This window comes from Ovis aries, chromosome 24, assembly GCF_016772045.2.
Source record: "Ovis aries strain OAR_USU_Benz2616 breed Rambouillet chromosome 24, ARS-UI_Ramb_v3.0, whole genome shotgun sequence".
NCBI classification, from domain to species: Eukaryota; Metazoa; Chordata; class Mammalia; order Artiodactyla; family Bovidae; genus Ovis; species Ovis aries.
In genome coordinates, this window is record NC_056077.1 from 1,541,258 (window position 1) to 1,555,997 (window position 14,740).

The 14,740-nt window shown below is 57.7% G+C and overlaps 1 protein-coding gene across 1 annotated transcript; it reads right to left on the reverse strand.

Annotated features, from left to right (window-relative positions):
• Nucleotides 1-354: 354 nt before the first annotated feature.
• On the reverse strand, nucleotides 355-14,215 carry LOC132658610 (mastin-like). The gene is made up of 9 exons (XM_060406318.1): nucleotides 13,616-14,215; nucleotides 13,139-13,413; nucleotides 10,963-11,123; nucleotides 10,693-10,877; nucleotides 1,987-2,162; nucleotides 1,754-1,827; nucleotides 1,346-1,532; nucleotides 585-739; nucleotides 355-471 (listed from the first exon to the last, which is right to left on the reverse strand). Exons 1-9 carry the CDS (start codon nucleotides 13,819-13,821, stop codon nucleotides 355-357), a joined length of 1,536 nt encoding a protein of 511 aa, XP_060262301.1. The 5' UTR covers nucleotides 13,822-14,215.
• Between the last annotated feature and the right edge of the window lie 525 nt (nucleotides 14,216-14,740).

Sequence of the window (14,740 nt, forward strand, 5' to 3'; positions counted from 1 at the left end):
GCGGGCAACAGACGGCGGCGGCAGGAGGGGAAGAAGCCGAGGACACCTCCCCGGGAGGCGGGCCCACCCTGCTCCTCACCAGCTGTGCCCAGGGAGCCCGCCCAGAGACCCCCCCACCCCCACCCTGGTCAGGTCAAGCACACACAGCCTGGGAGCAGCTCTGCACAGTTTAATGAGGCTCACGTCACAGACAGCTGACTGCCGGCCTCTCCCTTCCACGCAGCGCCCCCTTCTGGAGCCCCTGCCTGCTCCCCAGGACCACCAGGGGCCCCTGAGCGAAGAAGATTGGGGGTCTCCAGGTCTAGGGCCCTGGGGACAGCAGGACGTACTGGCAGATCCAGGACCTGTAGCTGGTCACCCGGTGTACACCCCAGGGAAGTCGGGGAGCGCACACTTGTGGCCCCAGCTGACAACTCCCACCTGGACCCAGGAGCATTTCCAGAGGCACACCAGGGGCCCCCCGGAATCACCCTGTGGGGAAACAGAACTCAGTAAGGACTTCCCACGCCCCCAGGCAGTGGGGCTGGCAGGTCCCCCGCTCAGGGGTTGGGGCGACAGATTAGAGGGTGAGTCTGGGGTCCCACCTTGCAGGAGTCCTGGCGCTTGCTCCCGGCACACAGCATGTCGTCCTCGATTGGCTTGGTGGTGTTTTCAACTTTCCGATAGTGTTGGTTACAAACCTGGCTCCCCACGACGGGCACCTCCACCTCCTGCAGGTGGTAGGGCGGGGGCAGGGGCTCTGCGGGGAGAGGCTGGGTGAGCTCCGTGCTGGGGAGAGGCTCCCCTCGGTCTGCGGGGGTCCTGGGGACCCACTGTCAGCCCGACCCTGGGGTCCAGACCCAGCACCCCTGGCCTTGGACTCAGTGTCCCCACAGCCATGAATCTGGGGTCTGATCACACAACTCTCAAACGTCTAGGTGCCCATCCCCCTGCAGCATGGAGGAACCCTGAGACCTTGGCGGGTCGCCCACGCTCAGTGACCCACACCTCCTCCCCATGACTTCCTTGCGTGCTCAGGCTGAGGGGGTCAGAGCCCAGGACAGCTGGGGCAGAGTCTGACCAGGACCCAGAGCTAGTGGCCCACCCCTGAGGTTGTTCCAGAAGGTTCCCGTCCAGAACCATGCAGGACACCCCTCCCTGGGGTCCAAAGGTCTGCAGAGTGAGCCGCTTTCCCTGAAGACCCAGCCTCCCCAGTTCCTCATCCTTCGCCTCAAGTCTCCCCAAATCTACAGTGAACCGTGACTCTGCCCCAGCCCGTCACCCAGCACATTTTCCTCTCGGGGACCGTCAGCGAGGCAGGCGGGAGGGAGACCACCTGGACGTGAGGGGAGAGGTGCACGGGGGCCTCCAGCCTCAGCAGGGCGATGTCCGTCCCCCTTGGCAGACAGGAGTTGGTCATAGTCCGGGTGTCGGACAATCTTGGACACTGGTCGGCTTGTCAGGGTTGTAGTCTCAGCTGCCCGACTTGGACCCTGATGGTAGCAGCCTGCCAGCTCCCCTGGGGAGAGGGACCGGGAGCCACTCAGAGGAGGCTGGGGACCCAGAGCTGGGGAGGGGCCCCTGGACACCCACACGCCTCCCCCAGCCCCCTCTGCTCCCCACCCTCCTTGCAGCCAGCCACAGGGACAGGGACACAGAATACTCGTGGCTTAACACAGTGGGCAGCAGTCAGCACCCACTGGGGGTGGATGAGGGACCCCCCACAAAAGTGTATCCGCAGGCCAGCTGTCCTATTGTAGAACCTCAGGCTCACCTGCCACAGGTAGCTCCTGGCCGAGACATCGCACCCCTCCACGATGCGTACCAGCTCATGTCCTGAGCTGGGGCCTGGGGAAGCAAGGGAAGGGGCCATCAGGGACCCAGACAATGATCTTCCCAGGCAAAGCTGTTCAGAAGCGGGGAGGCCCCTGCCCCCAAGATGGGTGGACCCTGGGTGCAGAAACGGCTCGTGGGATCCTCAGGGCACTGCGTGGGGTATGGACTCACCTGGGGTCATGGGCACGGAGCGCCCCAGGCAGGGGAGGGTCATGACCAGCAGCCACAGCATCTGCAGGTGGTCTTGAGGGGCAGCTGGACCCCCAGCACCAACTTCGGGAAGGGCGGCCGGAAGCTCCGGCTGGTCTGGACAGGAGGGTGGCCTCCTCCGAGCTGCTTCCACGTCTCTGCCCCCGGTGCCCCCAGGACCCCGTTTATCCCCCTCCACAGGAAATGGGCACAGGGCTGTGTGCTGCGGCCAGGTCGATCCTCTACCCGTGGGGGCCAGGGGCCGGGGCCGGTTCAACTCAGCCTCCTCCGGCAGAGGGTGGGGGTGGGGGCCCAGGCAGGGGAAGAAGCGAGAGCCCGGAGCCCCCAGCCCGGATGGGTCCCATTGGGAGGGACACTCAGTGGGCAGGGAGGAGGGAGACGACTGAGGGGCACTGGCCGGCTGCCGCCCTAGGGGGGCTCCTTAATCGGAGGCGGGGTGGTGAGGCCAGGGCCCTGCTCTTCTGGGTACCGGCCACCCCCAGGGACCAAGGGCTGCTCCCCAGCCTGGAGCCCAGCGCCTGGGCTGACGACCCTCCTGACGTCTCTCCCAGACCCTGAGGACTCACAGTTACTGACTCCCGTGGAGGCTCCAGATTCAGGACAAAGGAGCGTTCCAGCACCGAGTGAGCGCCAGGCGCCCACGAGAACGCTGGGACCCAGGCATCTCCGGGGGTATGTGGTCTCAGTGCTGCCCTGACCACAGCCTCTGAGGGCAGGACGGGTCTCGGGGCACGGCGGGTGGAGGGTCAGCTCAGGGCCTCTTTGTTCTCAGGTTTGAGGTCGGGAAAGAATCAGAGGATGAGGGGTGAGGGTTTCCCTGGGTCCCTCCCTGGTCCTGGTCCCAGCCCCTTGGGAGCTGGCACCCGTCTACCTGGACCCACTTGCGAGGTGTCTTGTAGGAGAGCCTGGGGTCCAGAGGGACCCCTGTGTGTGAGGAGGTGCATGCATTTGAGAGAAGTCAGCCAGACTCAGGAGGGCTGGAGGTGTTCCTCCCAATTCTCCAGGGAGCCTGGGACCCCTGTGTGGCCTGAGTGATGTCCCCTGCATTTCTGTGTTAAAGCCCCGGCCCCCATTCCTCAGGATGTGACTGTATTTGGAGAGGGGGTCGTTAGAGAGGTCGTCAGGGGGACGGTCTAATCAATATGGCCGGTGTCCTTAGGAGAAGGACACAGACATGCATGGGGAGACCTTGGAGGACCCGGGGAGAAGGCGCCGTGTGCAGGCCGAGGACAGAGGTCCCCAGAGGACCAGCCTTGCCCCAGCAAGTCTCCACGTCCAGCACCGAGACTGGGAGGAGACACTCCCGCCTGGTCTGCGGGGCTTTGCCCAGCCCGGTTGCCTCACAGCTGAGCCCAGGATCCCCGGGCCTGGGAGGAGGGAGATGCTGGGCTCTCGCCTGCAGCCTCTTCTCTGCTCAAGCAGGTCTTCAGCAGGGAAGGGCTGGGGGAGGGCAGCAAGGCGTAGGGTTGGGGGAGTGCTGCGTTCGTTTCAGATGTACAGCCAAGCGACTCAGTTACACACATACACACATATTCCTTTTTGTATTCTTCTTTATACATTATTAAAAGACGTTGACTATAACTCCCTGTGCCATACAGCAGGTCCTTATTGGCTGTCTATACACGGTCAAGTGGTTCTGTTAATGCCAGACTCATAACTGACCCCTCCCGTCCCTCGTCCTCTTTGGTCACCATAAGTTTGTTTTCCGTGTCTGTGAGTGTGTCTGTCTTATAAGTAAGTTCATTAGAATCATAGTTTAGATTCCATGGAGAAGTGATATTATATGGTATTTGTCTTTTTCTAACGTGTCACTTAGTATGATACCTCTAGACCCCTTTATGTTGCTGCAGATGCATTGTGCTATTCTTTCTCACGCTTGAGTAATATTTCATCGCATATAGGTACCGCATCTTCATCCAGTCATCTGTTCGTGGACGTTTAGTTTGCTTCCAAGTCTTCGCTATTGTTTAGTTTGCTTCCAAGTCTTCGCTATTGCTGCTATGAACATTGGGGTGCATGTATCTTTTCAAACTAGAATTCTGTCTGGACATATGCCCAGGAGTGGGGTTGCTAGGTCATATGGTAGCTCTGGGGCTTCCCAGGTGGCTTAGTGGTAAAGAACCCACCTGCTCTTGGCAGGAGACACAAGGGATGCGGGTTCAATCCGTGGGTTGGGAAGATCCCCTGGAGAAGGGCATGGCAACCCACTCCACTATTCTTGCCTGGAGAATCTCCATGGACAGAGGAGCCTGGCAGGCTGCAGTCCATGGGGTTGAAAAGAGTCGGACGTGACTAGAGCGACCTAGCACACGTGCATGGTGGTAGCTCTGTTTTTAGTTTTTTAGGGGACCTCCATACTGTCTTCCACAGTTGCTGACCAGCTTACATTCCCACCGACTCCAGGAGGCTCCCCTTGCCTTCACAGCCGCCCTAGCACGCGCTAGTGTAGACTCCGTCACGATGGCCATCAGCCAGGCGTCTCTGCCCTGAACACGCTGCGCGTGCTGCAGAGGGGCCCACCTCCCCGTCTGAAGCCCACAGGCCGCGCCCTCACCACTGCGAGTGCTGCTTCGCCCGCGTGGTGTTTCCAGTGGGTGACCCCGCGACTCATCCCCCGTCTGTAGTGACACCAGCATCGCGGCCTCCAGCATCTGCCTGCCTGCCTGCCTGCCTGGATGGTGACAGGGCCTCCCCAACACAGTCATTCATCTCAAGCAGAAGGGCTTTCAGGTCGCGTCCAGACTCTGCCTACATGAACATAAATAGTGTTTCCATTTGAATCAATTGCTGGCGCGCTCTTTTACCACCTCCCCTCCCCACCCTGAGGGACAAGGGCAGTGGCCTGGCTCCCGAGCTGCCCTGCAGGGCAGAGGGACCTGCCATCAGCCCTAGAACGTCTGCTCCCTGCTTCTGCCAACTCCAGGCACTGTCTCCTCAGTCTTCACCCATCTGGGGTGCAAACGGCCCCTTCTAGATGCTCTCAAAAGGGCTTCCCCGGGGACTTGGTGGGGGACCAGCTTTCAGATGCTCACCGTTCATCTCTTATTCTATAACCCACCCCCTCGGTACTTGTGGTCTCTCAGGCTGAGGTTCCCAGCCTGTTCCCAGCAGCATGTGGCAGCACGTGGCCTGGGTCTGGCGCCACCGCTCCCCGTCACTCCCCATCCTCACCTGGTCCTCAACCTGAAAGCACCTCAAACCCCCGTTCTTCAGCATAAATCCCATCCAGACAATGGGAAGCAGCTCAAAACTTGGCTCTTGTCAAACACTCCTGGTGAGACCAGGGGCACGTGACCCGTCTTCCTCTCCATCCTTGAGGACGGAGCCCTGCGTCAGCCACTCCATCCACAGGTGGAGACTCGTCCCAGCAGAAAGCCTCCTGCCTGGCCCTGCCGTCGGTGTGGCTTCACAGCAGGACCGAGGTCAGGTGGGTCCACCCACCGACGGCTCCCTAGTCCCTCCGGAGGGATGTCACAGAACGATATGTTCTCCTGACTCCAGAAGAGCCTCGGCAGAGAAAGCTCCTGAACCCACAGTGGGAAGCCTCTCCACGCCTGTGTCACCAGCCCTTGTCCCCTCCCTGCCAGGATCCCCTCCCTTTCCACAGGGAGCCTCCCCTGATTCTTCATCTCAGGGCAGAACCGAAGCCAAAACAGCAGGCGGCACCCCTGGGGTGGGCTGGGCAGGTGGAGGGGATCCTGACCGTGTCTAACAGTCTGAGGAGTCACAGCTCATTTGAAAAATCAGTAGTTGTATCAGATGATCCCACAGTAACTGCAGATGCAAGTTGACAGGCAAGTGATCTTTCAGAGTGGCGAAGACAACAGTTTGGAAGCAAGCGAACAGCCGTTTGAGGAGGAGGGCAACACAAGCATATTCTCAGAAACACCACATCCCAGACCTTTGAATCAATTACAGCAAAGCTCAATAAAAGGCAAATGTCCCAAGAGATACACTCAGCAAAGGAAATCAAATCTCATCATCAAGGCCACTCTTCTCGTTTTAAAAGAGATGCCATCAAAGAGAACAACCCAGAATTAACAGTCTAGATGCTGTCCAGATGGCCGATTCGGGGCACTTGAGACAGGAGACAAACAGCCGATCAACGTCTTCTCTTACTGGGGCAATGCACAGATTCTGTTCTAGAAGAATAAGGGGAGAAGGCAGAGAAATGCTGGGACAATGTAAATTAGTAAGTTAAGGAGGCAGAAGCCAGTCTGAGGATGTCAGTGATTATACGGCATCAAGGCGGTGACAGTGAGCTCACCAGTTCACACACCAGCACGGAAGGAGGGCATCGGAAATACCCCGGACACAGGCTGCTCACGAGAGGGAGCGACCACGGAGAGTCTGGGACGGAAAAGACGCTACAGGCAAACCCCCGCCAAAGGGGAGTGCGGGCCACAGACAGAACCTCGGGGACACGCTGGATTGCATCAAAACCAGAAACTTATGTTCCTCCAAAGACACTCCCAAGAAAATGGGTCGAGGAGTCCCAGGGAGGAAATAATCGCAACGCATAAAGTACTTGTGTCCAGAAAAGATAGAGAATTCCCCAGACGCCATCCTGAGAAACAAAAGCGTGTTGAGTCCTGCCCCAAGGCCACTGGTTCAAGGCCTTGTCCCAAGGTCACGTCCCAAGGCCACACAAGTGGAGCCCAGAGCCAAGGTCACCTCTGAAGCTGACTGAGCCCCTTTGTAACCATTGCCAAAAGACTGCCCCCCCCTCCAATCATCACTAGCAGATTTCCTCATCGCAAATTAGGCAAAGATGCCCGCCCCAGTAGTCAACCTACAGTGCCCTAAAATAAAAAGTGTTAGTCGCTCGTCTGTGTCTGACTTTTTGTGACCCCATGAATTGCAGCCTGCCAGGCTCCTCTGTCCATGGGATTCTCCAGGCAAGAACACTGGAGTGGGTTGCCATGTCCTTCTCCAGGGGATCTTCCTGCCCCAGGGATCGAACCCAGGTCTCCTTCATTGCAGGCAGATTCTTTACCACCTGAACTTAACCAACTACCTAATGCCAATCTTCCAGCAGGAATTTTCTCTGTCTTGAGGCTGTGAAAAATGGCTACTAACCCATGAAAACTGTCGACTCTCCCTGGCCTGTGAGGAGGTCGGTCTGCTGTGCTCGCAGCACTGGCATTATCTCTGCCTTTTGCTCTTCATGAGCTCCCTCCCTACTGCAGTACTCTGTGTCTGGAAATTGTCTTCCAACCTGCGGCTGGACTGCCCCAACAAAGCCCAAGTAGAGAAAGTGTTTACAAGAGAAGCTGGGAGGGTGCCAAGGAAGCACAGGAAAACGCACAGCAGCCTGCGTCATTAGCAAAACGCAGGGGAAAATAAGCGCTGACCTGTGAAAACGGCATTCCAGGGCCAATGACAAAGGCAAGGGCTACAGAGCAAAACGCAGGCTTTCCGAGAAGAGAAAGGGACACACATTCCCACGAAAACCAGTGTGAAAGATTGGCCTGATACGTACTCACCGGAGACCTGGAACAGCACCAGTGTCCTGAGCCGGTACATTCAGGTTGAAAAAAAAAGGAAAGAAAGTTCAAATAAAAATTAACAGGTAGGCGACTTCCGTGGTAGTCCAGTGGTTAAGACTACAAGGTGCCAAAGCAGGGGGCGCAGGTTGAGGGACTAAGATCCCACATGCAGTGCAGCCAATACGTTAATTAACTAAACAACATGGAAACAAACAGCGGTGCGTTCACGCATCGGAGAGTGTTGGGCGCCGGACACAACCGGAGGCCAGAGACTGTGGCTGAGAGCCGGGCCGGGAGGGGGCAGCAGGAAAGGGCACACGGGGAGTTTTGGAGGTGTTGGGATGGCCAAGCCTTCCCCTTGAGGACTACAGCCCAGGAGAGCTGTATCAGAGGGGCTGCAGCTCCCGGCCTTGGGGAGCCAGCGTCACACTCCTTTTCCCTCTGGGAACCACCTGCTCCCAATGGTGGTGGTCTCCACCCACTGTCCAGCCTCGTCTGAGGCTGCCCACCATGGTGTTAGGCCCTCCACAGTCTCATGGGATCTTTCCCTGGGGTTTCAAGGTGCCCACGGGAGCCCTCTGAGCTGGGGAGGGCCTCACTCTGCCCGTTGGGGGAGCTGTGTGCCCACTTCATAGAGGGGGCCGCTCCCTACCCCACGTGCCCCGCCCCGTCTCAGCCCTGACCCCTTGGAACGCCCCAAGCCTCAGGCCTCAAGTCCCCAGGACACATGCTGGGTGCTTCCTGCCCCTAGGACCCAGGCCTGGACACAGGTGTCGGGGGGGCACCCTAGTGTCTCCAGGGGGACCTCGCCGGGGCTGGGGGCCCACCCGCTGCTAGACCCCAGGCTTGTAGATGCTACGGAAAGGGGCAGGATGCATGTGTCCCCGGGCGCCTCCAGGCCCCAGGTGGGAATGACTTTCCAGGCTGAGTATCAGCCTCAGGGAGAGAAACGGGACGGGCAAAAGGGCTCATGGGCCAGTCCCTGGGGCAATCCTCCACCGATGCTGGCAGCTCTGATCTCACCCGTGTCCCTGAAATGCACAGGGTGGGATCAGGACCACCCCTTCACTTACTGGGTTAAAGCCCCTCCTAAGATCTTTACCACTCAGATAATCACAATGGTGTGATAACTCAACTAGAGCCAGACATCCTGGAATGTGAAGTCAAGTGGGCCTTAGAAACCATCACTACAAACAAAGCTAGTGGAGGTGATGGAATTCCAGTTGAGCTATTTCAAATCCTCAAAGATGATGCTGTGAAAGTGCTGCACTCAATATGCCAGCAAATTTGGAAAACTCGGCAGTGGCCACAGGACTGGAAAAGGTCAGTTTTCATTCCAATCCCAAAGAAAGGCAATGCCAAAGAATGCTCAAACTACCGCACAATTGCCCTCATCTCACATGCTAGTAAAGTAATGCTCAAAATTCTCCAAGCCAGGCTTCAGCAACATGTGAACCGTGAACTTCCTGATGTTCAAGCTGGTTTTAGGAAAGGCAGAGGAACCAGAGATCAAATTGCCAACATCTGCTGGATCATGGAAAAAGCAAGAGAGTTCCAGAAAAACATCTATTTCTGCTTTATTGACTATGCCAAAGCCTTTGACTGTGTGGATCACAATAAACTGAGGAAAATTCTGAAAGAGATGGGAATACCAGACCACCTGACCTGCCTCTTGAGAAACCTATATGCAAGCCAGGAAGCAACAGTTAGAACTGGACATGGAACAACCGACTGGTTCCAAATAGGAAAAGGAGGACGTCAAGGCTATATATTGTCACCCTGCTTATTTAACTTATACACAGAGTACATCATGAAAAACGCTGGGCTGGAAGGAGCACAAGCTGGAATCAAGATTGCCAGGAGAAATATCAATAACCTCAGACATGCAGATGACACTGAAGAGGAACTAAAAAGCCTCTTGATGAAGGTGAAAGAGGAGAGTGAAAAAGCTGGCTTAAAGCTCAACATTCAGAAAACTAAGATCATGGCATCTGGCCCCATCACTCCATGGGAAATAGATGGGGAAACAGTGGAAACAGTGTCAGACTTTATTCTGGGGGGCTCCAAAATCACTGCAGATGGTGACTGCAGCCATGAAATTAAAAGACGCTTACTCCTTGGAAGGAAAGTTATGACCAACCTAGATAGCATATTCAAAAGCAGAGACATTACTTTGCCAACAAAGGTCCGTCTAGTCAAGGCTATGGTTTTTCCTGTGGTCATGTATGGATGTGAGAGTTGGACTGTGAAGAAGGCTGAGCGCCGAAGAATTGATGCTTCTGAACTGTGGTATTGGAGAAGACTCTTGAGAGTCCCTTGGACTGCAAGGAGATCCAACCAGTCCATTCTAAAGGAGTCAGTCCTGGGTGTTCTTTGGAAGGACTGATGCTAAAGCTGAAACTCCAATACTTTGACCACCTCATTCGAAGAGTTGACTCATTGGAAAAGACTGATGCTGGGAGGGATTGGGGGCAGGAGGAGAAGGGGACGACAGAGGATGAGATGGCTGGATGGTATCACTGACTCGATGGACATGAGTTTGAGTGAACTCCGGGAGTTGGTGATGGAGCGAGAGGCCTGGCGTGCTGCGATTCATGGGGTCGCGAAGAATCGGACACGACTGAGCAACTGAACTGAACTGAACTGAACACGCTCCAGAGACCCTTCCTGGGGGTGAAAGTCCTGAACCAACATCACGGGAGGCAGCAGGGGTGGGGGTTGGGATGTGATCAGAACAAAGTCACTGCCCTGCACTCACTGGAAAGGGACACACCCAGGGGCAAGGTTAACCCTCCCCCGCAAGCTCCCAGAGAGCTTCCCGGCAAATATCCCAACCCCCAGATGTGGCAACCCAGCCTGGCGCCAGAGTCCAGGGGGACCCCTCCAGGGTCCCCCGCGCCTCTCCCTCCAGCAAGCACAACGCCGCGATCCCAAACCGCAGTCTAGGGCTGGCTCTTCCGAGTTTAATGGGAAACAGAAGGTGAGAAGCAGGCCAGGGGCCACTGCACTGCCAGGAGACAGCAGCGCGTGGGCTTCTCGCTATCTCTCCCTCCCAGACTTGGGGGCCACGGTGTCTTGAGGGCGAGGGGGAGGAGGGTTGGGAGGACAAGGCTGGCCCTGGGGAAGAAGCAGGGTGTTGGCCGGGAGGGTTGGCAGTCAGTCTTCTCAGCGTGCAGACCCGTCCCCTGCCCCGTCTAGGGTCTGGGGGGGCGGGACATACTGGTGGATCCAGGACACGTAGCTGGTCACCCGGGTGTACACCCCAGGGAGGTCGCGATGGCCACAGACGTCTCCCCAGCTGACAACGCCCACCTGGACCCAGGTGCCATTCCAGCTGCACACCAGGGGGCCCCCGGAGTCACCCTGCAGGAGAGGCGGCCCTCAGCGCCCTGCAATGGCCCCTCGTGGGCGAGGAGGGGCAGGAGGACGGAGCGGGCCTGGGTCCCACCTGGCAGGAGTCCCGGCCCTCGCTGCCCGCACACAGCATGTCGTCCTTGATGATCTGACGGGCGGCGTCTGCAGAGGTGTTCTGATAGTGCCGGTTACAATCCTCGTTCCCCACGACGGGCACCTCCACCTCCTGCAGGTGATGGGGCGGGCGCAGCGGCCCTGTCGGGGGTCGGGGGCCGGGTGAGGGCAGGCACTCACTCTGCTCCACGCTGGGGCATCAGCTGTGGGCTCCAGGCCCCTACTGCCAACCCTGACCCTGGGGTCCAGACCCAGCACCCTGGGGCACTGGGGCTCAGCTTCCCCACAGCCAGTAAACCCACCCAGTGCCAGGACACAGGGCTCCATAAGCCTAAGGACAGGACGACCCAGGATGGCACTCTCCCGGGAATTCTTTTTCCCTGGAGAAGGGGTGTAGCAAGCTTGTGTCCTGACAAAGTGCTCTGAGCCGCATGGGTTCAAGTTTTCACCTTCTGACATCTGAGACCAGGGCAGACCCCAGCTTCTCTTTTTCTGTTTGTTTTAATTATTTTTTATTGGAGAATCATTAACTTACAATGTTACATCAGCTTCAGGTGTACAGCGAAGTGATTCGGTCATACATCTACATAGATAGTTACACGCATATAAAGATGCTCTGTTTCAGGTTCTTTTCCCAGGGAGGTCGCGCAACAAAGTATTGACTAGAGTTCCCTGCGCTTTACAGTAGGTTCTTGTTAGTTACCTATTTTATGTACAGTAATGGGCTTTGTCCCTCCCCAGCCCTTTGTCTCCTGGCAACCACAGTTTGTTTTCTATGTCTGTGACTATTCCTGGTTTGTAAATAGGTTCGTTTGTACAATTTTTTGGTATTCCACATATAAGCAATATCACACGATATCTGTCTTTTTCGGTCCTGACCTCACTCAGCACGACAAGCTCTAGGCCCTGCATGACCCCGCACATGACACTCTTTCGTCCCTTTCGTACGGCCGAGTGATATTCCGCGGTACATGAGCACCACGTCCGCTTCATCCACTCGGCTGGTGTACATCTCCATTGTCTCCGTGTCTCGGCTATTGTGAACAGAGCCGCAGCGCACGTCAGGGCACAGGCATCTTTCTGAATTTTGGCTTTCTTCAGGTACATGCCCAGGAGCAGGCCCTAGCTTCTCGAGCCCAGGTTTGCTCGTCTGCAGGAGGACAGCCAAGGTCCACCCCGGTGGTCATGGTGAGGACCGATGAGGACCATAGGGGTAATTGCTGCGACCTGGCAGAGAATAAAGGCCCTGAGTCCCTAGTATCCCACAGATCTGCCCAGCTGAGACCCAGGCCTCACGCACATTCAGCTCAAAGGGGAATCCCCTTCAAAAGATCAAACAGAATTAGTGGATGACCCAGAAATTCCATATCTGATCTAGACCCAGAAGAATTGAAAATAGATGCTCTAATAGGTGCTGGAAGCCTCAGGCTCACAGCAGCTTGACTCACAGGAGCCAAAGACTGGCAAACACTCAGGTACCCATCAGCTGGTGAACAGATGCACAGAATGTGGTTCGTCCACACAGTGGAACATCACTCAGCCGTAAAAGAGGAATGAGGTGCTGAGACTCACTGCGATGTGGACGAGCCCTAAAAACATGCTCAATGAGATGAGCCAGACACAAAAGACCATACATTGTACGATTCCATTTACAGGAAGCTTCCAGAACAGAGAGCTGGTGGTGGCACCAGAGGCTGGGGGAGGGGAGCCAGTGCTTGAGCGGGATGGAGCCTCTGTGTGGGGGGACATTCTGGTGACCAATGGTGGTGATGGTTGTGCAGTCATGCGAACGTACTTCATGTACAGTTAAAAGTGGTTAAGATGGCAAAACTTTGTTAGGTACGTGCTGGGCTAAGTCGCTCAGTTGTTTCCGACTCTTTGTGACCCGATGGACTGTAGCCCGCCAGGCTCCTCTGTCCATGGGATTTCCCAGGCAAGAATACTGGAGTGGGTTGCCACTCCCTCCTCCAGGGGATCTTCCCAACCCAGGAATCAAACCGGAGTCTCCTGCGTTGCAGGTGGATTCTTTACCAGCTGAGCTACCAGGGAAGCCCTTGTTAGGTATATTTCACCCCACTAAACAAGGAGAGGATTTCTCCACATCACAGAGAATAAAGTGTCTCTGCGCACGCCCACTGGGTCTCCCAGAACCTTACCTCCGAGTCTGATGTCACCCCAGCCGGTCACCCAGCACATCTTCCTTTCGGGGACCCTCAGTGAGGCAGGTGGGAGGGAGACCACCTGGACGTGAGGGGAGAGGGTCACGGGGGTCTCCAGTCTCAGCAGGGCTATATCCGCGCCCCCTTTGGCAGACAGGAGGTGGTCGTAATCAGGGTGTGGGATGACCTCAGTCACCTTCATCAGCTGATCTGGGTCATAGAGCCTCAGCTGCCCGACTTGCACCCTGAAGGCAGAAGCCTGCGGGCTTTTCCTGAGGGAGAGGGGCCGGAAGCCACTCAGAGGCCTGGGCTGGGGCAGGGCCAGGCCCGTCTTGCAGCAGGAACCGGGCTGGCCGCTGGCAGAGCCGTGGCTTTCTGTGCGGCTCAGCGCCCGGCCCCCAGCCCACCCCCCCCCCGTGCCCCCCACCCCTGCTCCCCTCCCCAGCCACGGGGGCAGCGGGCAGAGTGACCCACCGTCCAGTGCAGTGGGCCGCGGTGAGCACCCACTGGGGGTGGACGAGGGAGCCCCCGCACACGTGCTCCCACTGCTCACGCTCCTTGCTGCGCCTTCGGAGGCTGGCCTGCCATGGCCACCGGCCGGGAGGGGCATCATGCACCCCCACCGTGCCATGCTGCTCCCTCCCCAGGTTGGGATCTGGGAAGCCGAGGAAGGGCGCCATCAGGGACCCCTGCCCGGCTGCACACACTCAGTCCCTCCCGGGGGTCGACTGACCAGTCCCCTCTGCACAGGTACGGGGGCATCTGGGCATCCGGGGCAGGGGACAGGGACAGGGAGTCAGGACTCACCCAGGGACACAGGCACGAAGCCCCCCGGCCCCGGAATGGTCAGGAAGAGCAGCCACAGCATCTGTGGGGGAGGGCAGGGTGCCCGGTGAGGCACCCAGGGCCAGGACCCCGGGGGGAGGGTGGACAAGCAGGCCGAGTGGGGGCTTCCTCACAGGGGTGCACCTCTCACTCCCCTCCAGCCCCTCTGAGCCCCTTTACCCCCCAGGTGGGGGTCCAGGGAGCTGCGAAGCACCTCCTTTCTTGGGCCCGGTGGGGACCGAGCTTGGTGAGTCGATCCACAGTCATTGAGGAGCTCCTGCCCCCACCCTTGCTGGTAACATCCACACTTTGCCGTGCGTGCACGCTGTCCTGTCCGACTCTGTGCGACCCCAGGGACTGCAGCCCACCAGGCTCCTCTGTCCATGGGATTCTCCAGGCAAGAAAAGTGGAGTGGGTTGCCCTGCCCTCCTCCAGGGGATCTTCGTGACCCCGGAATTGAACCCATGTCTCTTCTGTCTCTTGCACTGGCAGGCGAGATCTTTACCACTAGCGCCACCTGGGAAGCCCGACATCCAAAACCTCAGCTGCCAACCCACAACCAGGCCAGCGGAAACAGGCCCAGAAGAACGTGAAGAGGATGCAGGCTTGCTGGATGAAGTCCTGGAGCACTGGCCCAGGCTGGCGGGATGAGGGGCAGCATTCGCCAGTGATGGGGCCGCTTGAGCCGCGGGGCAGCCCTCAGGGGGCCACTGAGCTTGGTGGGGCAGCTGGAGCATGCCACCATCTGCCTGGAGCACAGCTGGCCACCACCCT

What these genes read in the sequence shown, in the direction of transcription:
- LOC132658610 (XM_060406318.1), bottom strand. Translation starts at nt 13,821, where the DNA reads ATGGCGCCCTTCCTCGGCTTCCCAGATCCCAACCTGGGGAGGGAGCAG. An exon ending in GCGGCCCACTGCACTGGACG is followed by an intron (nt 13,414 to 13,615) that starts GTGGGTCACTCT and finishes CCTCTCCCTCAG; the next exon opens with GAAAAGCCCGCAGGCTTCTG. An exon ending in CCAGGAGCTACCTGTGGCAG is followed by an intron (nt 1,533 to 1,753) that starts GTGAGCCTGAGG and finishes CTGGGTCCCCAG; the next exon opens with CCTCCTCTGAGTGGCTCCCG.